At 41.8% G+C, this 25729-nt stretch overlaps 2 protein-coding genes across 8 annotated transcripts in view; one reads left to right on the top strand and one right to left on the bottom strand.

Moving 5' to 3' along the window:
* The window catches only part of ext1c (exostoses (multiple) 1c), a 101046-nt gene extending 89120 nt beyond the window's left edge, over positions 1-11926 (bottom strand). For both annotated transcript variants that reach the window (NM_001165318.1, XM_082960656.1), the window contains 1 exon segment: positions 11804-11926. The gene's annotated coding sequence lies outside the window, so the exon portion shown is untranslated.
* Positions 11927-22059: 10133 nt separating this feature from the next.
* Positions 22060-25669, top strand: tpmt (Probable thiopurine S-methyltransferase). 6 transcript variants are annotated; one of them, XM_082960646.1, is made up of 10 exons: positions 22061-22152; positions 22527-22596; positions 23412-23528; positions 23683-23775; positions 23909-24041; positions 24452-24504; positions 24601-24675; positions 24787-24872; positions 24997-25041; positions 25196-25669. In XM_082960646.1, exons 3-10 carry the CDS (start codon positions 23431-23433, stop codon positions 25312-25314), a joined length of 702 nt encoding a protein of 233 aa, XP_082816772.1. In that variant the 5' UTR covers positions 22061-22152; positions 22527-22596; positions 23412-23430; the 3' UTR covers positions 25315-25669.
* The last annotated feature ends 60 nt before the right edge of the window (positions 25670-25729 follow it).

Below are 25729 nucleotides of genomic sequence, written 5' to 3'. Positions count from 1 at the left end.
GGGTACAGAGATGGGGTAGTCATTATAAAATAATGTTATTGAACACAGAATCCATACAACTTATTATGTGATTTGTTAAGCACATTTTCACTCCTGAACTTATGTAGGCTTGCCATAATAAAGTGGTTGAATACTTGTCTCAAGACATTTCAGCTTTTCATTTTTAATGAATTTGTAATTTAAAAATTAAAAAACTAAAATTCCACTTTGACATTATGGGGTATTGTGTCCATTTATTTTAAATGCAGGCTGTAGCACAATAAAATGTGGAAAAAGTAAAGGGGAATACTTTCTGAAGGCACTGTATGTGGCTCCACTGTCACACATCAACGATGAATGGATCAGTATGGTGGGGCCTAGCAATAAGACAGACCACAGTATCTGTTGAGGAGCCTTGCGGAGCCTAAGGGAAAGTACAGGGTTCAGACAGAGGTGAACCTTTAGGGTTCTTGTTGGAAGATCTTAGACTGCATCCTTCCCATTCTTCCTTCCTTCCATCTTTTGTATGGTTGATCACTGGTCTGACAGGATTGGGAAGCTTTGACACATTCGGTAGACAAGGGTTTGGAATCTTTTCTAGTTCCACCACCGATACGTTGATGTCAGACACAAGATCAGATCAAGAAGGAATCTGTGAAGTATTCCAGCTTAGCCTTGAGATATGGGGTGAAAGAATGTGTGGAAGCTGTCTAAAAACCCAATACAGAAAAAGCAGCCAAGGAAATTCTTCAGTAATTCTCACTAACTCACTAGAAGACATGAGACTTGAAAAGAGTACAGTATCTCTAGGGAATACAGCCTTGAGATGACAGTGACTTGCCTTTTAAGGTAGGTAATGAATTCAAGTAAGAAGGACTTTTGAGATGCGTGATGTAGATACTGCGATGCATTGTGTTAAGGCCAACACACAAGAAAGAAGATGGGTCATCAGAGCATTACAGAGTTAAATATACAGAAACTCCTCCCTCCACCCCAAAAAGCACAAGAAAGAGGGTTGACACCCACCATCTCAGATTGTTCTGAAATTATTTCTGTAGTTAGAAATGGAAAAGATAGGCATTTCTGCAACATTATTTTGTTTAAATATAATTTGATCTCTGAGAAATTAAGCTAATTGATTGCACCCAAATTGTCCATACATTTATAGGATTCATATAATATTCAATAAATATAGTACCCAACATCCGATTTGCACAAAAACCTCTTCTTAACAATGATTAAAATGCGAGGAATCCAAACGTCACCCACAGACTCCACAAAACCCAAGCTGTACCTTGGAGTACTTTGTCATTTGACAAAATTTTCTCCCCAATTTTGTGATATCCAATTGGTAGTTACGACCTTGTCTCATCGCTGCGTCCTCCGAAACGGCTTCTTAACACACTGTTTGCTTAACACGAAAGTCAGCCTTACCAATGTGTTGGAGGAAACACCGTTCGACTGATGACCGAAGTCAGCTTGCAGGCGCCCAGCCTGCCACAAGGAATCACTAAAGCGTGATGAGCCAAGGAAAGCCCTCCCCGGCCAAACCCTCCCCTAACCCGGACAGCACTGGGCCAATTGTGCACCGGCCGGTTGTGACACAGCCTGGGATGTAGTGGCACCTCAGCACTGCAATGTAGTGCCTTAGACAACTGCGCTACTCGGGAAACTTGGGAGTATTGTTTATTCATACTATGTAATGTGTTCGCAGTGAATTTGGTGATTGTATTTTTTACCCCCTGTTCAGAGAGATTTGCGATTGAAGTCAACGGGAAATTTTCCAAGTCAATTAAATGAAAGTATCAGGTTTTACCCACTAGATGCTGCTGTTCCTGCTACTGCCCTTTAATCCAGTTTACTCGTATCTTTTGTTTATCAAATGTATGACAACATTTTCTTTGCAACTTTGGGTAGAAAACCAATAGCTTTTGTGCATGATGAAAATACATTCTGGTCCTCACAACTCAAGCCAGTCCTCCATGAAAGCAATTCCATTTTTCCTTCTCTTAGACTTAATCTGTGTCCAGGAAACCACCCGTGTGTGTGTGTTTCGTGAACAAGCAAACTATTAGGCTACAGCAGTTCTAATGGTTTCAATGTTATGGTCTCTAAGGGGTTTTCAATGGTAAAAGTCACAAACACACACTGTATAGTATTTTGCAATGGTATTGGGTTGGGTTTAATGGTAAATGTCACTAATCAAACAGATGTTTTCTAATAATTGTATTGACAAACAGACTACCATACAAAGGTTTATAATTGTATTATTTTATTAGGGTTGTCCCAACATTTTAGTCACTAGCCCATTTCTCCATCACATTTTTGGGCTACATATGAGAATTGCACCATAGTGCAGCCCTCTTGGGTTGAAGAATTAGGTTGCTAAGAGAAGGGCAAACTGAATTGCTTTCATGGTTGAATGGATTGAAATGTGAGGATGAGCACAGCATTTCTTTTCATTATGAGCAAAAGCTTTTGGTTTTCTACCCAAAGCTGCAACGAAAATGTTGTCATACATTTGATGAACAAAAGAGACCAGCAAAATTGATAAAGGGGCAGTAGCAAGAATAGCGGCGTCGAGTGGGCAAAACCTGGTCATTTCACTTAATTTATGGGGAAAATGCAAGCGACTTCAATGGCTAATTTCTCTGAACGGGAAAAAACATCACAAATTCACTGAGAATAAATTACATAGTATGAATAAACAATACTCGAAGTCGCAGCTTCATACAACTTGTCAAATGCTTGCTATGCTCAAACCCTACATACACCCCAAGCACTTCGTTCTGCCACCTCTGGTCTCTTGGCCCTCCCCCATCCTACAGGAGGGCAGCTCCCACTCAGCCCAGTCCAAGCTCATGTCTGTCCTGGCAACCCAATGGTGGAACCAGCTTCCCCCTGAAGCTAGGACAGCAGAGTCCCTAGCCATCTTCCAAAAACATCTGAAACTCTACCTCTTCAAAGAGTATCGTAAATAAACCCACAGCACCCTCACTTCTGACCCTGACCCCCCCCCCACTTAATTCCCCCCCCCCCCTTACTAGTTCTGACTTGCTGATGGCTACTTCATTGAGTTAAAATGTACTTATTTTAAGATTAATGCACTAACTGTAAGTCACTCTGGATAAAATGTCAAACACAGAGAACTGATACTGTATATTGGGGGGGTCTGTGGGTGGCGTTTGACCATTCATTCTTTTGACCATTCATTGGGCTCCCAAATGGCGCAGCGGTCTAAGGCACTGCATCTCAGTGCAAGTGGCGTTACTTCAGTCCCTGGTTCAAATCCAGGCTGCATCACATCCGGCTGTGATTGGGAGTCCCATAGGGCGGCGCAGAATTGGCTCTGGGTTTGGCCGGGGTAGGTCATCATTGTAAATAAGAATTTGTTATTAACTGACTTGCCTAGTGAAATAAAAATGTGGATTCTTCTTAATCATTGTTAAGAAGGGTTTTTTGTGCAAATCGGTACTATATTTATTGAATATTATATGAATCCTATACATTTAAATGGCCAATTTGGGTGCAATCAATTAGCTTAATTTCTTAGAGTTCAAATCGTCTTTCAACAAAATAATGTTGCAGGAATGCTAATCTTATCTGTTTCTAACTACAGAAACGATTACAGAACAATCTGAGATGGTGGGTGTCATGGCTTGAAATGACATGGGACCAGGGTTGGGTAGGTTACTTTCTAAATGTAATCCCTTAGTTACCTGTCCAAAATTGTAATCAGTAATGTAGCTATTGGATTACCCAAACTCAGTAACGTCATCTGATTACATTCAGTTACTTTTAGATTACATTCCCCTTAAGAGGCATTAGAAGACGACAAAAATGTATGTTACCAATTGAAACACATCTATGGCAGGATAAATCAATGTTAAAAAGTTTACATAGCTGGCCATATATGGATGTTACATTTTACTTTATGGGTTGGTTATGTAGGCTTCTTCTGACCCATCGCTTTCTACTACATATAATAATACGATTAAATTATATCTTTACATTAAAAACCAAAGTCTATCAGAATTCCAGTCATTCCAATAAATGTTATACCCCTTGATCTTCAAGAATAGGATTTGGAAATATGGAAGTATAGATTAGCCAAATTGTTTTACCTGAGCATAACCCCAAAACTAAGGATTTATTAGCTTTGTTGTTTATGATTTTGTTTAAGTCTATCAAAAGTGTGCAAGTTTGAAAGTGTCCATTAGGCCTATGGATAAAAAATGTATTGGCTTGAATTAGCCAATAGTGCATCGCCCGATTGGGCTCCCGGTTGGGCTCCCGGTGACACAGCCTGGGATGTAGTGGCACCTTTATAAGACTTGGAAATATGGAAGTATAGATTAGCCAAAATTGTTTTATCTGAGCATGACCCCAAAACGAAGGACTTATTAGCCAGCCCTACTCTGTTGTTTATGATTTTGTTGTCATGGAGGACTGATTGGGCTCATTGATTTGAGTTGAAAAATAAATGCTGCTCTCATGGAATGGCATAATTTGAGCACTACTGAAAAGTGCTATTTACATATGAAAAATGAATGCAATATGCTGCATTTGCTATAGGCCTATGGTTAAACGTTTTGTTGGTGACACTTTAATATCTTGATAATAATGCAGCTGTTTAAAGGGCAAATCCACAGGTGAAACAATAACAAAACGGCCGCCCCGCTTCTGTTTTGGTAAGAAGCTGAGGGATGGACCTGGAGAAAGGCAACCACTTTCAGATTAAATAGACAGAGCTATGGATACAAGGACTGACCATCCATGATATCAAAATTATTATTTTAACCATGTTATGAGGCTATACAGTGTGTGTTTACATTTGCAATGTTTACAAACATTGGAGAAAAACAAGGTTATATGTTGGGTTCTCATGGATTGTGACAGTTGAACTAAGCTCATGAGGCATTTATAAGTTATAATTTATAAGTCCAAAAATGGATGTGGCAACTACAGATTGCCCCTTTAAGTCTATCAAAATATTGCCCCTTTGAACATGTGTCCATCAGGACTATGGATGAGAACAATGTATTGGCATGAATTAGCCCCACTTTTATGTTGCAACAGCCCATTTTTCATTGTCCACTGGTTTCAGAAACAATGATTGATAGGCAGCTTAAATTTCTTGAATTCTATCATTATTGGGTTCAAATACACATTTAGATTTGTGAACAGCCATCCACAACCCGTAAAGCGCAAATAGCTACAGAAGAGAGCAGCACTGTGATTCACATCAATGCGCTATGTAGATAACAATAATAAGTGATATTCGTATCGCCGTAGACTGCACCACTACTGTCATCCTTACATCCAAGCCTTTATTCAAGTTTGATCATCTTTGGATGCTGACAGCAGTCATACGCTCAGGTGGAACAAACTTAAACTTGCGCCTTTTTTCAATGCTGATTTGAATGTCATTCTGAATTTAAAAGTAATCCTCAAAGTAATCATCTACTTTTTCAAAAGTATCTGTAATCGGATTACAATATTTTAGCTGGTAACGGATTACAGTTACCGTCTTTTTCTTGTCCATCCTAACGTCTCTGCCCACACAGCATCCTAGTCTGTCTCTGGGTTTGTTGTTAGTTCACATGCTTCAGTCAGTGAGTGTGACAGCTGGACTAGCGGCCTGCTCAAAGCTCATCCCTCCATCCATCCATCCCTTCTCCTCGAGGACTGCCCGCCTTGCCTCAACGTTGCCTGCTGTTCCCACAAGACCAACTAGAGTGTCTCTGCAACTATCGAAGGAAACGCAATTGAATTGAATCATCAGTAGATTGGATCGTGTTTACAGCAACTGTCAACTACAACTCAGATGCAATAATACAGGATGGTAGCAGGGTAGGGAAAGTATATGAAGGCATTGATAGAAACTGAAATGAGCTTGCGTTGAACTCTGAAGGGAGTAGTGATTTCCTCTGTGCATGGCGAGGCAATACTATTATGTCAGAGATGATTTGCGTAGGTATATAAAGCAGACCGTAAACTGACACCAAGATCAGCAGCGTTTGTTGTTAAAATAATAACGAAAGAAAGAGTTGGCAGTCAGTGTCTAAATGAGAATGTGTTCTCAGTCAGCCCGGTAAAATAAGGGTTAAAAATCTCCTTGATAAAGTTACACAGAGACTCAAATCCTGAACTCCTACTTGTTTGCCTTTCTGCCAACGTGTTCAGTTAGTAGGCTGTTTTTGTGTGTGTGCATGTGTGTCTTCCTGCACACACACACACACACATACGTTTGTTTACTGTACTAAAGCTGGATACACATGTTATTCCAGAGAAATGAACTGTTCCTGAAGAAAAACACATTTTGCGGTGAGGTGAAAGGCGACACAAGACTCAAATTAAACACTGGTCTCTGTCATTAAAGGCTGGAGAGCCATAGCTGCAATTCTAAGGGCTTCTTAGTCCTAGCCTTATTCGGCCATGCAATGTGTGTTTGTGGGACGTGTGTGTTTGTGGGGACGTATCTGTTTGTTGGGGAGAACTTGACCAGGAATGACTGAGGCTGTGGTGAGGTTTGTCTGCTGTCATATGAGTCTGCGGTCATCTTAGAAAGTGCTTTCGTGAAAAAGAGAAACCAGGGACAGTCAAATCAAATCAAATCCTGACACGTCCTGGTAATCCGTCTGGCACTGCGGCCTTGTGAATGTTGACCTGTCTAAAGGTCTTACTCACATCGGCTGCAGAGAGCATGACCGCACAGTCTCCCATACAGCTGGTGCTCTCATGCATGTTTCAGTGTTATTTGCCTCAAAACGAGCATAGAAGTAGTTTAGCTCGTCTGGTAGGCTTGTGTCACTGGGCAGCTCTCGGCTGTGCTTCCCTTTTTAGTCTGTAATGGTCTGCAAGCCATCTGACGAGCTTCAAAGCCGGTGTAGTACGACTCGATCTTAGTCCTGTATTGACGCTTTGCCTGTTTGATGGTTCGTCGGAGGGTATAGCAGGATTTCTTATAAAATTCCGGGTTAGAGTCCCGCTCCTTGAAAGCGGCAGCTCTAGCCTTTAGCTCAGTGTGGATGGTGCCTGTAATCCATGGCTTCTGGTTGGGGTATGTATGTACGGTCACTGTGGGGACGACGTCGTCGACGCACTTATTGATGAAGCCAATGACAGATAAGGTGTACTCCTCCATGCCATTGGAGGAATCCCGGAACATAGCATCTGTGTCAACTGACCACTTTTTTATTGATCTAGTCATTGGTGCTTCCTGCTTTAATTTTTGCTTGTAAGCAGGAATCAGGAGGATGGAATTATGTTCAGATAGTCCAAATGGAGGGCAAGGGAGAGCTTTGTACGCGTCGCTGTGTGTGGAGTATAGGTGGTCTAGAGTTATTTTCCCTCTGGTTGCACATTTAACATGCTGATAGAAATTTGGTAAAACTGATTTAAATTTCCCTGCATTAAAGTCCCCAGCTACTAGGAGCGCCACCTCTGGGTGAGCGTTTTCTTGTTTGCTTATGGCGGAATACAGCTCATTCAATGCTATCTTAGTGCCAACCTCTGACTGAGGTGGTATGTAAACAGCTACGAAGAATACAGATGAGAACTCTCTTGGTAGGTAGTGTGGTCTACTGCTTATCATGATATACTCAACCTCAGGCGAGCAATAGCTCGAGACTTCCTTAGATATAGTGCACCAGCTGTTATTTACAAAAACACATAGTCCGACGGTCCTTGTCTTACCCTATGCCGCTGTTCTAACCTGCCGGTACATCGTATAACCAGCCAGCTGTATGTTGATATTGTCGTTGTTCAGCCACGACTCTGTGAAGCATAAGATGTTACTGTTTTTAATGTCCCTTTGGTAGTTTAATCTTCCCCGTAACTCCTCGATTTTATTGTCCAAAGATTGCATGTTTGCTAGCAGAATTGAGGGAAGTGGGGGTTTATTCGATCGCCCCCGAATTCTCAGAAGGAAGCCCGCTTTCCGGCCTCTCTTTCTCTGCCTCCTCTTCACGCAGATCACGGGGGTTGGGGCCTGTTCCCGAGGGAGCCGTATATCCTCCGCCTCGGGCTCGTCAGTCGTGAAAGAAGAAAAAGGATTCTGCCAGTCCGTGGTGAGTAATCGCAGTCCTGATGTCTAGAAGTTATTTTCGGTCATAAGAGACGGTAGCGGCAACATTATGTACAAAATTAGTAAAAAAATAAGTTGCAGATAAACGAACAAAAAAACACAATTGGTTGGGGGCACGTAAAACGTCTGCCTTCTTATGTCCTACCAATGCCCATGGGCCTCTAGTTGACTTGAAATGTCATGTTTTCTTTCTCTTTGCCTTGTAATCAGCCCAAGTTTCTGCCTGTTACAATGGAGGTAGTACACACACACATTTTTTATCCATGACCATGGCCGTAAAAAATGGCTTTCTTTCTATCTACAGTGAGCTAGTAGCGTGGAATTTTTCAATTCAGTAGGAATTACCTAAGGACCGTAATCACCATAACCCTAATCAAGCCCTGGCATTTTTATGAGGACATTTTCTTGATAGTTGTGCTTTTCTACCTAATAAAACCTTGTTGCTCTGCATGGTGCAAGTCTGCAAGAGACTGACACGGTTAATAAGATGTTTACCTCTAGCCTGAACAACCCGTGCCTAGCCTCCCACCGCCTTAACGATAATTAATCAAGCCGGGTTGTAATTATGTCTCAACAATATGCTGCTCTCACTCCGACGCCACAAGGGCTAATTAAGTAAACATACAAGATGGGTTGGAACAATTAGGGCTGCTAGGGCTGCTAGCTCAACATCAACTAGTGCTGCTCCCACAGCAGAGCATGTAGGATATGGAACACAACTTATCGTGCTATCTGCATGGGGCTCGAAGCAGAAGATGCCCTCTGTATCCAGATCTGGGATCAGATTATAGTGAAATATCCTAACCTTGACTACAAGGGATGAAAGTAAAATGTGATCTTGGATCCGTTCTAAAAAGGACAATTTCACGACTACATGATGATCAGTCCAAGGAAAGATAATATTTTTTATGACTATGGGGTGCCAGTGTTTTATGGGGGTGCCCTGATTCGTTATGGCAGTGCCCAGCAATCCTATAACTCAAACATTGCTTCCGCCGTTATGATACCCATTCTAGAAGCAGCCAACTCGTACCCCGTCCTTCCCTATACAAAATGAGGTAATATATTAAGTGTGGCATAATGCAATGAGTCCGCCATCCTTGTCAGAGCAGCAGGGACCGGGACACTTTGAATCACCTATCCACATCACTAGATACCATTGTATGACACTCAAGGGGAGTCATGCAGTCAGACTGCATGATGATTCTTTCAACACCTTTACTAGGGTACGTTCTCCAAATATGGATCAAATAATAACTAGAATCTAGTATCCTGAAAGGGAAGCTAGAATCCTTAGTTGCTACATTCATTTTGAGACTTACAAATGAATGATTTACACTGAGTATAGCAAACATTAGGTACACCTTCCTAATATTAAGTTGTGCACCCCCCCCCCCCCAAACTCAATTCGTCAGGGTATGGACTCTACAAGGTGTCAAAATCATTCCACAGGGTGTTGTACTATTCTTGATACACACGGGAAACTGTTGAGCATGAAAAACACAGCAGCGTTGCAGTTCTTGACACAAACCGGTGCGCCTGACGCCTACTACCACACCCCGTTCAAAGGCACTTAAACATTTTGTCTTGACCACTCACCCTCTGCATGGCACACATACAAAAACCATGTCCTTCTTAAACCTGCCTTCTCACCGTCATATACACTGATTGAAGTGGATTTAACAAGTGACATCAATAAGGGATCATAAGCATTTCACGGTAAGGTCAACACTTGTTGTATTCGGCACATGTGACAAATAAAGTTTGATTTGATTCGCCTGGTCAGGCTGTGTCATGGAAAGAGCAGGTGTTCTTAATGTTATGTATACTCAGTGTATACTCATTGATTCTGGAAGAATATAACTTATGTCTCATCAGCTTAGTTCAACTGTCATAGCCCGTTAAAACCCCAAATAAAAGCTTGTTTTAGTCCAATGTTTTGTAAACAATGTAAATGTAAACAAACACTGTATAGCTTCAAAACATGGTTAAAACTAATTTTGTTATCATGAATGGTCAATCCTTGCATCCATTGCTCTGTCTATGAATTTGAGAGTTGTTACATTTCTCCAGGCCCATCCCTCAGCTAGCTTTAGAAGCTATTACTGTTTAGTAGCAGTGAATGTGAAATCATTCCACAGGTTTTGTGTTTCGGTTTCAAATGATTTCTGGGGCGTCAGTTTGGCCCTGTCCTTGGCTGCACTTCATCAGTCAATACCATAAATGAGTTATTGTCATGGGATGTCACCATTTCATTTCCCACCCTAATACTTCCCAACTGAATTGGTTCTGACACCTCTCTTGACATTGGGGATGCTGAGCTCCATAGCTCAGTCAGTATCCAATTGGAGTGTGCAAGAAAGGCATCTCTCACCATCCACACTTGAAAAAACAGGGCCATCCATCATCACAAGTCAAAATGTGTCAAGGGCATATCCAAGACAAACACACGGTCATGCATAATGTTATGTTAATAGATTTGAAATGTCATTTACGAATGCCATCATCCTATTGCATCAAGAAAATTACACCCATATTAGATCATTTCTGAAGCAGAGAAAAGTCTACCTTTATAATTTTCTACATAATTCTTCATTCTCAAAAAAACAAGCAGACAGTAGAATGGTAGCCTAGGTGAAGGTGTTGTTACCTGTACTTATTGTGGTCCTTTATTGTGGTTATACGGAAATGACAGACTGTGTTATCCACTTTTGAAAGAAAGTGTTTAGTCCTTGTCGACAATAGTCACCGAGTTGTCAGCAATTTGTCAACAAAATCTGTCATTGCTTGCCTCTGTTCTCTTGACGCTCCTCTAGCTACAGCGGTACGTCTTGTTTGCGTACAAGTTGAGCGTCCTTTTTAGCGGTCCGAGGGTTTAATGCCTGGGTTGAGGCACTTCGCACTGGCGGTCCTCTCGATTTACGAGCTCTACAACATGATTGAGTACACACGACTGACACGCGCAAATCACTCAGGGCGCGTCCATAAAAATAATCTCACCGCGGCGATTCCCCCCGCCCCTGTCTGTGCTCACAAGGCTACAGTTTTCTCCCTCTCCACAAGTGGCGTAATTTTGATGTTCGCACTACCTGGAGCCACATTAAACCACACGCTTTCTGTGCACCAAGGAAATGAACACAGTATTTCAGATCATTCACTCTCACTCAATATTCAACTTGCCACTATATGCTAGCCTATAGGAATAGACTGCAGCCTATCCCTTTGTCACGACAAGTGTATGTCACTCCCGTATTTGCACTCCCTTCATCTGAGCATGAGTGTGTTGAGGCCGTTGAAGCAATTCCGCAGAAGGTATGGAAACAATGCATAGGGGAAATAAACAATTGAGTGGTGGCGACAAATAGACCAAGCATTCAAATGCGCTGCCATAGGCTACTCGTAGAATATGTGAACAGTGACAGTAGGAACCTAGCCGAGCATGCAGACTCCGTAGGTTATGCTATGCTCGTTCCCTTAATATTAAATATGAACATTGAAGAGGCACAATGCCCTTGGACACTGTGCACGATGTCACATGCAGGATCACTTCTCCGTCTATAAACACTTGTCTATATTATGTGATTGAAGATAATCCTGTAGATTACTTCCGGAGTGCAATATGCAGTCATTGATATAGGCTGTTGAACAGCTATACAGAAATAAGAGCGCCCAGAAATAGTCTCCGGGCTACATCGCCAGTGCAATCCGCCTGCTTTCTCCGGACCGCGAACTCACCCTCACCGGGGGGAAACAAAGCACAATTCCCCGCTCAGGCGATTTCCTTTTCACTCCTCGACCAAGCATTTGCAAATCACCTCCACATGAATGCACAGGTTATTATTCGATACCGGTATTGTGGTATCTGCGACAAGTTGTCCATTTTAAACATCCACAACATTCCAAAGACGACCCGCCCCCGGCGTTTGTGATTGGTTCTCGCCGTGCCAAGGTACCTCGGTCTCGCAAACTGTATTTAAAGAAAACAGGCACATCTGGATCTGGCCAGCGGTTCCGCGCAACTGGAGGATTTCGGAACCACTGAATTACGCACACAGAACGGCTTCGACTTTGAAGTGAACCTTACATATGTCGGCAATTGATTTGGTTTCAAGATAAACATTGTGTAACTCTAAACTAGTCTTGCATGCTGACTTTTTCTGTAATATAATTTAATCTATACTGAACAAAAATATTAACGCAACATGTAAAGTGTTGGTCTCATGTTTCATGTGCTGAAATAAAAGATCCCAGACATTTTCCAAGTTTAATTCTCTCAAATGTTGTGCACAAATGTGTTTACATCCATGTTAGTGAGCATTTCTCCTTTTCCAAGATAATCCATCCACCTGACAGGTGTGGCAAATCAGGAAGCTGATTAGACAGCATGATCCTTACACAGGTGCACCTTGTGCTGGGGAAAATAAAAGGCCACTCTAAAATGTGCAGTTTTGTCACACAACCCAATGCCATAGATGTCTCAAGTTTTGAGGGAGGGTGCAATTGGCATGCTGACTGCAGGAATGTCCACCCGAGCTGTTGCCAGAGAACTGAATGTTCATTTCTCTACCATAAGCCACCTCCAAAGTCGGTTTAGAGAATTTGGCAGTACATCCAACGGCCAGCCCAGGACCTCCACATCCGGCTTCTTAACCTTCAGGATTGTCAGAGACCAGCCACAAGGACAGCTGATGAAACAGAGGAGTATTTCTGTCTGTAATAAAGCCCTTTTGTTAATTCTGATTGACTGGGCCTGGCTCCCCAGTGGGTGAACCTGGTACCAGGTGGGTGGGCCTATGCCCTCCCAGGCCCACCCTTGGCTGTGCCACTGCCCAGCCATTTGAAATCCATAGATTAGGGCCTAATGAATTTATTTCAATTGACTGGTTTCCTTACATAAACTATAACTCAGTAAAATTGTTGAAATTGTTGCATGTTGCATTTATATATTTTTTCAGTATAGCAGAAAGGACAAGGATGGAACATTTCAATTCACACACATGCACACACACAAACATACACATGCACACACAATTCATAACTTAGGCTATTACCAAATTAATATGTTACAATGGCAATTAAATATTCTGTAGGCCTACAGTATACAGTGCTATCATTAAAAAGGAGAGAAAGGAAAGGGTTTTATGCTCATATGAGGAAGATGATAAAGACATCAGTATGATCAAGGTGGTCATCTGTGACTAGCCCACACCCAAATGCTGGTAATTTTCTATGCACCTCGCGCCTCCCTGTGTTCAAAAGTTGTAACTACTCACACTGTCTCTGTCTCCTTTGTGAGGCTACGCCATGCTCCTTGGCCTTTTCTCAATTTGTTTTGCTCAACTCCTACATCCTCTCTCCTCCATCATCTCTCTCCCCCTTTTGAAAAAGGTCAAAGGTAATCGAGGCGAGGTGGCAAGGAGAGGGAACGTGGGATGAAAATGCCTCTGTATGAAATGAGACTCTCCTTTTCCACTCATTTACAAGGGTGGATCCAAAATATAATGTGTAAAGTGCTAAAAACGAATTTAGTTAGTTTTGCATGACATTTTATAGATACAATGATAAGTAGCATATTGTTTTTGAAACTTGTGCATGCTTTTCTCATGCAACAAAAAACAAAAGCTTCAAAGGGGGTGTGGGAGATAAAAAAATTATTCCACAAAGGACTCAGGTAGGATACACATGACTATTCTCGATGAAAGGTGGCTATCGAGGAGCTGGAGGGGACACTCTTCCGTTCACCTATTAATGAATTGACATCTCCTCCACCACTCAACCACTTATCGGTTTCCGGGTCACGGAGGAGAGAGAGAGGACGGAGGAGAGAGGGTGGAGGACGGACTTTTGACCAAATGAGAAAACACCCATGTCAACGGGCTGCTCTCATGATGACATCATAGCCCATCCCCTATATGCTATCTCTCAGGACTGAGATCATAGCCTATCCCCTATCTGCTATCTCTCAGGACTGAGATCATAGGGGATAGGCTATCTGCTATCTCTCAGGACTGAGATCATTGTACAACCCTGTGCAGGCTGTCTGCAGATTAGAAACAGCATCTGTCACGGTTTCAACGTGATTCCAGGATGCTTTCTCTCCAAATGGAAACAAGGTAGGCTACATTTAGGATTAAGTTGTGTTCCAAATACACTGACTGCATCTTACTCCACACAATGAGCCAGTGTGTAGGCTGATCAAAATAAAACATTATTTAAAAACTCTTAAGAAACCTGAAGTGAGTTTGCACCGTTAGAATAATTGCTCAGCTTCATAATATTCTTAAATGTTATGATCTTAATTCTATGTCAAAGCACATCACACAAATTACATTTCAAAGCACAAAAGGCTTCATTTATATTCATGAGATTGGATTGGATTTTTTTAATACATAATTGATGATCAGAAACCGTATGAGACACACTCCTCATTAGATAAGTGTCAGTGTAAGAATGGGGGGAAAAAAACATACATTTTCTCAGTTGCATTCCATAAAATAGCATGACCTGAGGAGCCAAGTGAGATGTAGGAAGGTAGTTTTCAAGTGCAGAATGATTTTTTTTTACAATGAAGGAGTCCAGTATGTCCATATGTACAGTGAATAAATTGCAAGAAGGCAAAAACCTATATTTACATAGACTATTTTATTTTTTATTTTTTATTTAATCTTTATTTAACCAAGTAGGCCAGTTAAGAACAAGTTCTCATTTAAAACTGTGACCTGGCCAAGATAAAGCAAAGCAGTGCGACAAAAACAACAACACAGAGTTACACATGAACAAACGTACAGTCAATAACACAATAACACAAAAAATCTATGGACAGTGTGGGCAAATGTAGAAGAGTAGGGAGGTAAGGCAATAAATAGGCCACAGCGGCGAAATAATTACAATTTAGCATTAACACTGGAGTGATAGATGTGCAGATAATGAATGTGCAAGTAGAGATACTGGGGTGCAAAAGAGCAAGAGGATAAATAACAATATGGTAGTTGGGTGAGCTATTTACAGATGGGCTATGTACAGGTACAGTGATTGGTAAGCTGCTCTTACAGCTGATGCTTAAAGTTAGAGGGAGATATAAGACTCCAGCTTCAGTGATTTTTGCAATTCATTCCAGTCATTGGCAGCAGAGAACTGGAAGAAAAGGCGGCCAAAGGAAGTGTTTGCTTTGGGGATGACCAGTGAAATATACCTGCTGGAGCGTGTGCTACGGGTGGGTGTTAGTATGGTGACCAGTGAGCTGAGATAATGTGGGGCTTTACCTAGCAAAGACTTATAGATGACCTGTTGCCAGTGGGTTTGGCGACGAATATGTAGTGCTTAAAGGCCAACGAGAACATACAGGTCGCAGTGGTGGGTAGTATATCGGGCTTTGGTGATAAAACGGATGGCACTGTGATAGACTACATCCAGTTTGCTGAGTAGTGTTGGAGGCTATCTTGTAAATGACATCGCTGAAGTCAAGGATCGGTAGGATAGTCAGTTTTACGAGGGTATGTTTGGCAGGATGAGTGAAGGAGGCTTTGTTGCAAAATAGGAAGCTGATTCTAGATTTAATTTTGGATTGGAGATGCTTAATGTGAGTCTGGAAGGAGAGTTGTCCTTTCCAAATTAAATGTCAACTCCCCATACCTACTTCTCTTCTCCAGCGTCGTTCCTCACAGGTAGTGTGTGTTGTAACTGAGGACAGACAATTTTTATGGGCTACGCGCTTCAGCACTCGCCGGTCCCGTTCTCTGAGCTTGTGTGGCCTACCATTTCACGGCTGAGCCATTGTTGCTCCTAGACATTTCCACTTACAGTTGACCCGGGCAGATCTAGCAGGGCAGAAATTTGACGCACTGACTTGTTGGAAAGGTGGCATCCTATGACGGTGCCACTTGGAAGTCACTGAGCTCTTCAGTAAGGCCATTCTACTGCCAATATTTGTCTATGGAGATTGCTTGACTATGTACTCAATTTTATACACCTGTCGGCAACAGGTGTGGCTGAAATAGCCGAATCCACTCATTTGTATGGGTGTCCACATACTTTTGTATATATTGTGTAGGTCAACCTCACTGACTGGGGTCTACATTAGGGTGTCATCCCAGATTATAACAAAAAATACATTATAATTAATGTGTACATTACTCATTATGACAACCTGAACCGCTTGCCATCCAAGTGAGACAATACAACCACAAATACACCATAGGGTACATGTCATATCTACAGAAGTGTAAATACTAGGTGTTACACAGTGTAAATACTAGGTGTTACACAGGATTTAGATAGTTAAAATGAAGTGTATATTGAGGGGTACTTACTTGAAATGAATGTGTACTGTTATAGTACATTACCCATCCTGACAAGCTGGACATTATTTTAAGGATTCCGGAAGCACCATCCAAGTGAGAAAATAAACACACTAGCGCACAGAGTACATGTAATATCTGCATACGTACATTGTTATTACTAGGTGTTACACAGGGTTTAGCTAGTTAAAATGACATATCTTGAGGTGTACTTTCTTGTCATTATTGTGTACCTACAAAGTACATTACTCATTGTGACAATCTAATCGTAAGCTTCTGAAAGCACCATCCAAGTGAGAAAATAAACACACTAATACACTGTCGTGGAAATTCTTACACAGGGACACTCAAAGTCAATCTTAAATTAATCATTGTTTATTATCAGCACGCTGGAGAGGTTCCAACCAACTCAATGCACCATATGTACATGTCTGTCAGGAGCTCTAACGGGACAATCCTGTTTTGTTCCCTTATATACTGGTTACAGACACGTTAGATAGGCATGCATAGTTTATAGGGTTGGTTCCATGTGTCTGGCACCATCTCCTATCTTAATTTATTGAACATATTCTGGGCGTTCTGCCAAATAGTATAAAGGAGGAGGTCATGATGCCCCCCCATATCTCTACCAGACATAGGTAGGAATCAAGGATTGTTTATGACACCAAAGACAAGATACACAAAGTAAAATTTCCTTCACAAAAGAGTACATATCTGTAATATCTGCAAAAGTACAAGGTTGTCGCTAGTTGTTACACAGGATTTTGCTATTTAAAGTGTTAAAGTGAAGTGTAACTTTATAGTTACCTTTGAGCAATTTCTATATTATTACTTATTACTCATTAACAAGTAAAAATACTTACAAATAAAAGATGAGTTTCTATTTTAGTCAACTTTATTGCAACATTTTATTGTTAGATTAATAGATTAATTGGATTAAACAAAGATACATAGGCTTTCTCAATAACATAAAAATAACTATTCTAGTGATGTCTCAAATCTTTAGCCTATAGTACGGTAAGTAGCTTAGATAGCTAATTTAGAAAAATGGGATTGTCTTTTTCTTCCCTTTTTGACATTACAAGTAACAATGGAAGTTGCCAACTCTGTCTCTGACAACTCTGTTTCTTTCTTGTAAGCATTTTCCCATCCTGACGTCTGAAACCTTGTGGCAATCTGTGGTACAGAAGAAGAATGTATGACAATTTAGCATATAAACTGCATTACCCCTAGTTATTATCAATGTTGTGTATAAACACCGGATGACTGACAGGGGGCACTGTATTGAAGCCACTTAGCAGCCAACTTGGTACTAAAAATTGTACAATTTCTTTTTTGAAAGATTTCGGAAGCTATATAAATACTTTTTTTAATGTCTACTGTCGTTTTTGACACATGTATTCTATGACAGAAACCTTATTGCATACTTTTAAATGTACAATTCAAAATATTATGTGAGTTAAAAATACTATTGTTACTCTCCCCGCTACAACAAAAAAATACTAATACATGTCATTTTGTCCTTGAAACATTCAAATGAAATACTGTAGAATTCCATCCATTCCTATGGAGGACCGCTCCTACTAGGTTGTGCCAATATGGCTGACCGATGGCTCAATGGCCAATACATAGCATCAGCAATCCAGGGTTTATATAGGTCATTGGTTATGATTCCTATACAGTGCATCATGATTCCTATACAGTGCATTCGGAAAGTATTCAGACCCCTTGACTTTTTACGCATTTAGTTACGTTACAGCCTTATTCTATATATACCTTATTCAATCTACAATACCCCATAATGACGAACCAAAATCTTTTTTGCAAATGGAAATATTAAATGTACATAAGTATTCAGACCCTTTACTCAGTACTTTGCTGAAGCACCTTTGGCCGCGATTACAGCCTCAAATCGTCTTGTGTATGACGCTACAAGCTTGGCACACCTGTATTTGGGGAGTTTCTCCCATTCTTCTCTGCAGATACTCTCAAGCTAGGTCAGGTTGGAAAGAGATCGTTACCGCACAGCCATTATCAGGTCTCTCCAGAGATGTTCGATCTGGTTCAAGTCCGGGGTCTGGCTGGGCCACTCAAGGACATCCAGAAGCCACTGCTGTGTTGTCTTGGCTGTGTGCTTAGGGTCGTTGTCCTGTTGGAAGGTGAACCTTTGCCCCAGTCTGAGATCATGAGCGCTCTAGAGCAGGTTTCCATCAAGGATCTCTCTGTACTTTGCTCCGTTCATCTTTCCCTCGATCCTGACTAGTCTTCCAGTACCTGCCGCTGAAAAACATCCCCACAGCATGATGCTGCCACCACTATGCTTCACCGTAGATATGGTGCCAGGTTTTCTCCAGATGTGATGCTTGGCATTCAGGCCAAAGAGTTCAATCTTGGTTTCATCAGACCAGAGGATCTGGTTTCTCATGGTCTGAGAGTCCTTTAGGTGCCTTTTGGAAAACTCCAAGCGGGCTGTCATGTGCCTTTTACTGAGGCGTGGCTTCTGTCTGGCCACTTCACCTGATTGGTGAAGTGCTGCAGAGATGGTTGTCCTCTGGGAGGTTCTTTCATCTCCACAGATCAACTCTGGAGCTCTGTCAGAGTGACCATCGGGTTCTTGGTCACCTCCCTGACCAAGGCCCTTCTTCCACGATTGCTCAGTGTCGCCGGGCAGCCAGCTCTAGGAAGAGTCTTGGTGGTTCCAAACTTCTTCCATTTAAGAATTATGGAGGCCACTGTGTTCTTGGGGACCTTCAATGTTGCATACATGTTTTGATACCCTTCCCCAGATCTGTGCCTTGACACAATCCTGTCTCGGAGTTCTATAGACAATTCCTTCAACCTCATGGCTTGGTTTTTGTTCTGACATGCTCTGTCAACAGGTGTGTGCTTTTCCAAATCATGTCCAATCAGTTTAATTGACCACAGGTGGACTCCAATCAAGTTGTAGAAACATCTCAAGGATGTTAATTGGAAACAGGATGCACCCGAGCTCAATTTTGAGTCTCGTAGCAAAGGGTCTGAATAATTAGATAAATAAGGAACTTCTGTTTTTGATTTTTAATACATTTGCACAAATGTCTAAAAACCTGTTTTTGCTTTGTCATGATGTGGTATTGTGTGTAGATGTATGAGGAAAACATTTTTATAAATCAATTTTAGAATAAGGCTGTAACTTAACAAAATTTGGAAAAAGTCAAGGGGTCCGAAAACTTTCCGAAAACACCGTAGTTTAGGTGTATAGCTAGTCAGGCATAGCTTTAAAATTTGCAGTTTTGTCATACAACACAATGCCATAAACGTATTGAGGGAGTGTGCAATTGGCATGCTGACTGCAGGAATGTCCACCAGAGCTGATCCCAAAAAAATTGAATGTTCATTTCTCTACCATATGCAGCCTCCAATGTTGTTTTAGAGAATTTGGCACTACGTCCACCCGGCCTCATCACGTGTAACCACGCCAGCCCAGGATCTCTACATCCGGCTTATTCACCTGCGGGATCATCTGACACTAACCACCCAGACAGCTGAGGAAACAACCGAAGGATGTCGTCTTAGGGAAGCTCATCTGCGTGCTCATTGCCCTCACCAGGGTCTTGAACTGACTGCAGTTTGGCATTGTAACCGACTTCAGTGGGCAATTGCTCACCTACGATGGCCACTGGCACACTGGAGAAAACTTTCTCTCTCCTGTGTTTACATTTTTCACCTACAACATTGTTTCTTTCGCTGCAATCTTTCATGTCTTAATTCTGCACACTGACCTTCTTCTCGACCCCATTCTTTCACACTGTAACATAATGTCAGTGTCAACACGTGGGCACGTTGTAGGTTGTCGTTATTTTGAGCGTGTTGTGCAGATGGGCAGATCTTGACATGATGCTTCCAAAAGGGAGACTGTTCCTAAACAGTGAAACTCTTGCAGGGTTAAATGATGGAATAAGAGTTTGTCTTTGACCATTTTAAGTGCATTTATAAACCATTATTCAACCAATCTTAATAGGTTTACAATTTGATAAGCACTATCTAGCATTACTATCTCACAATTTTTATTAATGTGTCTAAAATTGTTGAATTGATGCTTAAGAGTCACTTGGCTCTGTCATATCCTCACATGGTCTCTCCTATCATTGCTACGCAGATTACACACAATTAATCTTCTCCTTTCCCCCTTCTGATAACCAGGTGGCGAATCGCATCTCTGCATGTCTGGCAAACATATCAGTGTGGATGACGGATCACCACCTCAAGCTGAACCTCGGCAAGACGGAGCTGCTCTTCCTCCCGGGGAAGGACTGCCCGTTCCATGATCTTGCCATCACGGTTGACAACTCCATTGTGTCCTCCTCCCAGAGTGCTAAGACCCTTGGCGTGACCCTGGACAACACCCTGTCGTTCTCAGCTAACATCAAGGCGGTGACCCGATCCTGTAGGTTCATGCTCTACAACATTCGCAGAGTACGACCCTGCCTTACACAGGAAGCGGCGCAGGTCCTAATCCAGGCACTTGTCATCTCCCGTCTGGATTACTGCAACTCGCTGCTGGCGGGGCTCCCTGCCTGTGCCATTAAACCCTTACAACTCATCCAGAACGCCGCAGCCCGTCTGGTGTTCAACCTTCCCAAGTTCTCGCACGTCACCCCGCTCCTCCACACACTCCACTGGCTTCCAGTTGAAGCTCGCATCTGCTACAAGACCATGGTGCTTGCCTATGGAGCTGTGAGGGGAACGGCACCTCCGTACCTTCAGGCTCTGATCAGTCCCTACACCCAAAGAAGGGCACTGTGTTCATCCAACTCTGGCCTGCTCGCCTCCCTACCTCTGCGGAAGCAGTTCCCGCTCAGCCCAATCAAAACTGTTCACTGCTCTGGCACCCCAATGGTGGAACAAGCTCCCTCACAACGCCAAGACAGCGGAGTCAATCACCACCTTCCGGAGACACCTGAAACCCCACCTCTTTAAGGAATACCTGGGATAGGATAAAGTAATCCTTCTACCCCCCCCCCCCCCCCAAAAAAAGATATAGATGTACTATTGTAAAGTGGTTGTTCCACTGGATATCATAAGGTGAATGCACCAATTTGTAAGTCGCTCTGGATAAGAGCGTCTGCTAAATGAAGTAAATGTAAACATTTAAAGTAGTTTTTCATGTGAACCGTTTGTGAAGCCGTTTTTGCCATTGGGCCTTGGCATCAGACTCCAGAGCCCTTTTTGCAGAGTTGTGTCAATGAAGTGGTCGTTTTCAATAGGCTACACTTACCACTTCGGAAGGCTGAAATTCGGGTATTGAGATGCTTTCGGGAAACTTTAACATTTGTAACAAGCATGGTAACAAGCATTCCGTTGTTACATCCCTGTAATTACAGACTACCACCAATTAATTACATGTTGTTATTACAGTGTAACTGAATTATTACAATTCATTGTAATACCTGCTACAGTGTAATTACATGATCCCTTAAAATGAAGTGTTGCCGATAATTAGGACTACTCCAGAATGGTTCCTTTTTTCAGTGGGATTCGAGCAAGGATTTCATATTTAAACTAGTAAGAGATACAGTACTGTCAAATAAATTGTACTAGGGTACATTCTTTATTCTGCTCTGAGGAGCCTTTGCGAGGCTGAGGACGAAAGTCGAGCGGGAGAAAAATCTCCTATGAAATGAACATCCGCTACCGATCACGTGGAGAGCAGTGTTGACACAGGCTCCCCCCACGCCAGCAGTGCAACTCATTGGCTGTGTCTCGGTGAACAACACGCATAAAACGATATCAAACCTTTTTGAGAAGGTAAGCGACGACCGTGGACATGTTTTACAAATCGGGTTCACTTATGTTCGTCAGTTTGATGTTTATGCTTGGCGGGAAGCCGAGGTAAGCTGATGCATTATGTCAAATTGGAATTGATTTAGAGAAAGACTGCGCACGGCAACCTGTTTTCAATACACACTGCTAAAGTAACTAATGCAGTCGGTATAATTGGTGCTCTATTTACAGGACTACTAATTGGGCCTACTAAAAACTTGCATAACACAATCGTAATAATACGTCCGCTCACTCATTTCTAAATGTCTACAGCAAGATTATGAAATTCATTCTCTGGTGATCGATGTTATAGGGGGAGGTTCCTTTACAAATCCCATGTTTTTGTATTTCCTATATAGTTCACTAGCGGTTCTGAGGGACAGTGCCCCTGTGACAACAATTTTGGATCCCCTTGTGGCCCCCCTAAATGTGGAGTATGAAATAATTTTTACATAACACATTTTTGCTATCATTCTTTTTTTTTTACATCAGTTATTATACAGTGGCAATGATGATTATTATGAACATGGGCTTTTGCCTGCTAATGCCTGCAATGCAGTGAAGAAAACGATATGACAACAATAACGTCTATTGTAACTGGCCCCTCTAACAGTACAACTGGCCCCAGCTTGGCCCCCCCAGTTGAAATGGTGTAGAACCGCCACTGATAAAGTTGCCTGTGAAATTGTGGTTTATCCTGAATGATAGCTGTTCTTTGGATCATGTTTAGGCCACCGTGTCAAATAAGGCAATTCTGCTAATGAATAGGTCTACGCTGGTCTTTGACACACCTCAATAAACATTTTCGCTGATCAGCATATGATTGACCAATACTAGGTCAGTCTGGAGTCTGGACTACTCCATGTCCCTTTAGTGGTGTTATCCACTTTAGGGACAATATCTCAACAGACTGACCCAAACAATTGACAAATTAGCCTAAACATTGGTAGGTGTACAAAGAGCCCTTTTTATATGAAAAGCCCAAAGTCTTCATACCTTATCTGTAGTTTTTGCCTCAAAGTGCATACCCCATGTCTTTCACATGTAATGATCATGATTCACAATGACATGTAAAAATTCTATACAATTAGCCTGGCACAGTCCATATTGACTGTTGTTACGCGTGTGTCTGTGAGCGTGCATAGAATACCACCCGGGAACTCCCTCTCTGGATCATTTCAGTTGTGTGAAAGACGTCATTTCACCTATCCTTTCTCTTTGTTCCCCTCACTGACCAACTATAGTTGGTGTCAGACAAGCAAAATGTTGTCAGCCCAGGCGGATAGAGTGATGGCCCTGGGAGAGTGGGAGGAACGATGGAGGGAAGACCAAACAGGCTGGCACCGGCCCCACGTGAACAAGTAAGGATCTCTTTTATTCACCTTAAAATTACGTGGATTAAAGAGTGAATTTATGCTTGTATTAAATAGATGTTTGTTTAACATGTCTCTGCCAGCATGTTATTCCTTGGCCCATAATGTAAACTTCATATGACGAATTTGATTATATTTATAGGATGCTGGAGAGTAATATTGAGAAAGTTCTCGACGGACGGAAGGGAGTTAAGTTCTTCTTCCCTCTATGTGGGAAAGCTCTGGACATGAAATGGTAAGTGATGGGCATTACAAACAAACGTGTGTTCTCAATTAACGTACATTAACTAGTGAAAGTCACAGTTCATTAATTAACATCCATAAATTACCTTTGACCTTACCGTCTTTTACCATGTGTTCGATTCCAGGCTGGCTGATATGGGCCATTCTGTTGTAGGTGTGGAGATTGCAGAGAAGGCCATCAAGCAGTTCTTTGAGGAGAGTAACATGACTTACAGTGAAGAGACAGTTTCTGCATTACCTGGAGCTAAGGTTTACAAGGTACTGTGTATCAGAGAGCTGCTAGGTTGGCTGCTATGATGCTACATGGAGGAGTATGTGGGAGACAAGATGTTACAAGGTGCTGGAGGATTTTCTTTCAGCAGCGGTGGCAGTGTGGGGTTCTTCCTGCAGATGTGGTCTTCCTGGGGCATACATCTATGCATAAAAACAAACAATTGCAGTGGCGGCATAGAGGGGAAACAATGCATTCTTACCCTAGAGGTTCAAAGTCTTGGATTTTATTCATACCAGCTACAGATCCAGCATAGATAATGATTGGTGTTTGTGAAAGGAGTTTATAGAATTATTTTAAGACTGTGCTGCCAATATGCACAGTCATGTTCCAATAGAGAACGAGCTAACGTTGCAGTGCATTTAACTTGTGTGGTTCATATGCTTTTCTTCCACAGAGCTCAGAGAGAAATATCTCCTTGTACCAATGTGATCTATACAATTTCTCCAGGTAAGAGTCTAAACTATATCAATACATTTTCTCTTTTGACTGGGTCAGAAGGAGGAGGCCATTTACAGTATGACATCCTCTCACTTTGTGTAACAGTGCCATTGAGGGTCAGTTTGGAGGGATTTGGGACAGAGGCTCCTTAGTGGCCATCAACCCACGGGACAGACAGAAGTATGACCACATGAACTTCACTTTCCTCTGACAGTCAACATGAGAACAGAGCATGACATGATGGAAGAGTCTTTGGCTGATGGCAAACTCTGTCACTTCTGTATTTAACAGGTATGCTGCTCTGATCACATCATTAATGGACAAGGACTGCCGATACCTCTTGGACACTTTGCTCTACAACCCAGAAGTATACAAAGGTAACAACTTTTCCCTTAGCTAGCATTGTAGCTGATGATGATATGCTATTTGTATTAGACAGCAGAGTACTTGCATGTCACTTTAAGTACATCAGAGTTAAAATGAATACCCCTTTTTCTTTAGGCCCTCCTTTTTTTGTGCCCGACGAGCAAGTACAAAGTCTATTTGGTAAGTTATTTTATGGCAGAGATTGACTCTGTGATTGTAATTCTGTCAGTATTGGATTTTTCAGATTAAACTACATAGAAATAAATGTGATATGTACATGTTTGGGGAGGATTTAGAGATTAGTTTCCATGTGTGATTGTGTTTTTAATTCCAGGGAAGAGCTGTGATATAGAGTTGCTGCAGTCACTGGATGCCCTCACAGACAGAGAGAAGGCTCGGGGCATGGACTTCTTCACAGAAAAAGTGCATCTCATCACTCTAAAGACCAACTGAGGAACATTTCATCAACCAGTGATGACTCTTATTTAGGTTTCAAATACTGACATATTGAAGAAAATACTCTCAATGGCTTCTCTTCAGCTTTTTAGTGGCATGATGTTGAATTGGGTGAATCATTTTTTACTTATGATGGAAAGAAGACATTTCAATAAGTAGTTTTTTATATAAATAAATCCATGTTCTTTACTCATTAGTAAACACAGTATTGTCAAAGTTATACATTTCCAGACTTATAACATAACTGATCCAGGATTTTGTTTTTGTTTAGGGAAAGATAAATGAAAAAACGGTTTCTAAATCTCTTTACCTGAATGGAATAGTAGTAGCTGTAATAAAGAGTGAGTAGCCATTTTGTATTGCCGCTGTATGGGATCAGTAGTTAATGAATGATGATACAATTTCAATAACT

The sequence above is a fragment of the Salmo salar genome, chromosome 14 (assembly GCF_965601325.2).
Source record: "Salmo salar chromosome 14, fSalSal1, whole genome shotgun sequence".
NCBI lineage: Eukaryota > Metazoa > Chordata > Actinopteri > Salmoniformes > Salmonidae > Salmo > Salmo salar.
This window is presented reverse-complemented; position numbering and strand designations above follow the sequence as displayed.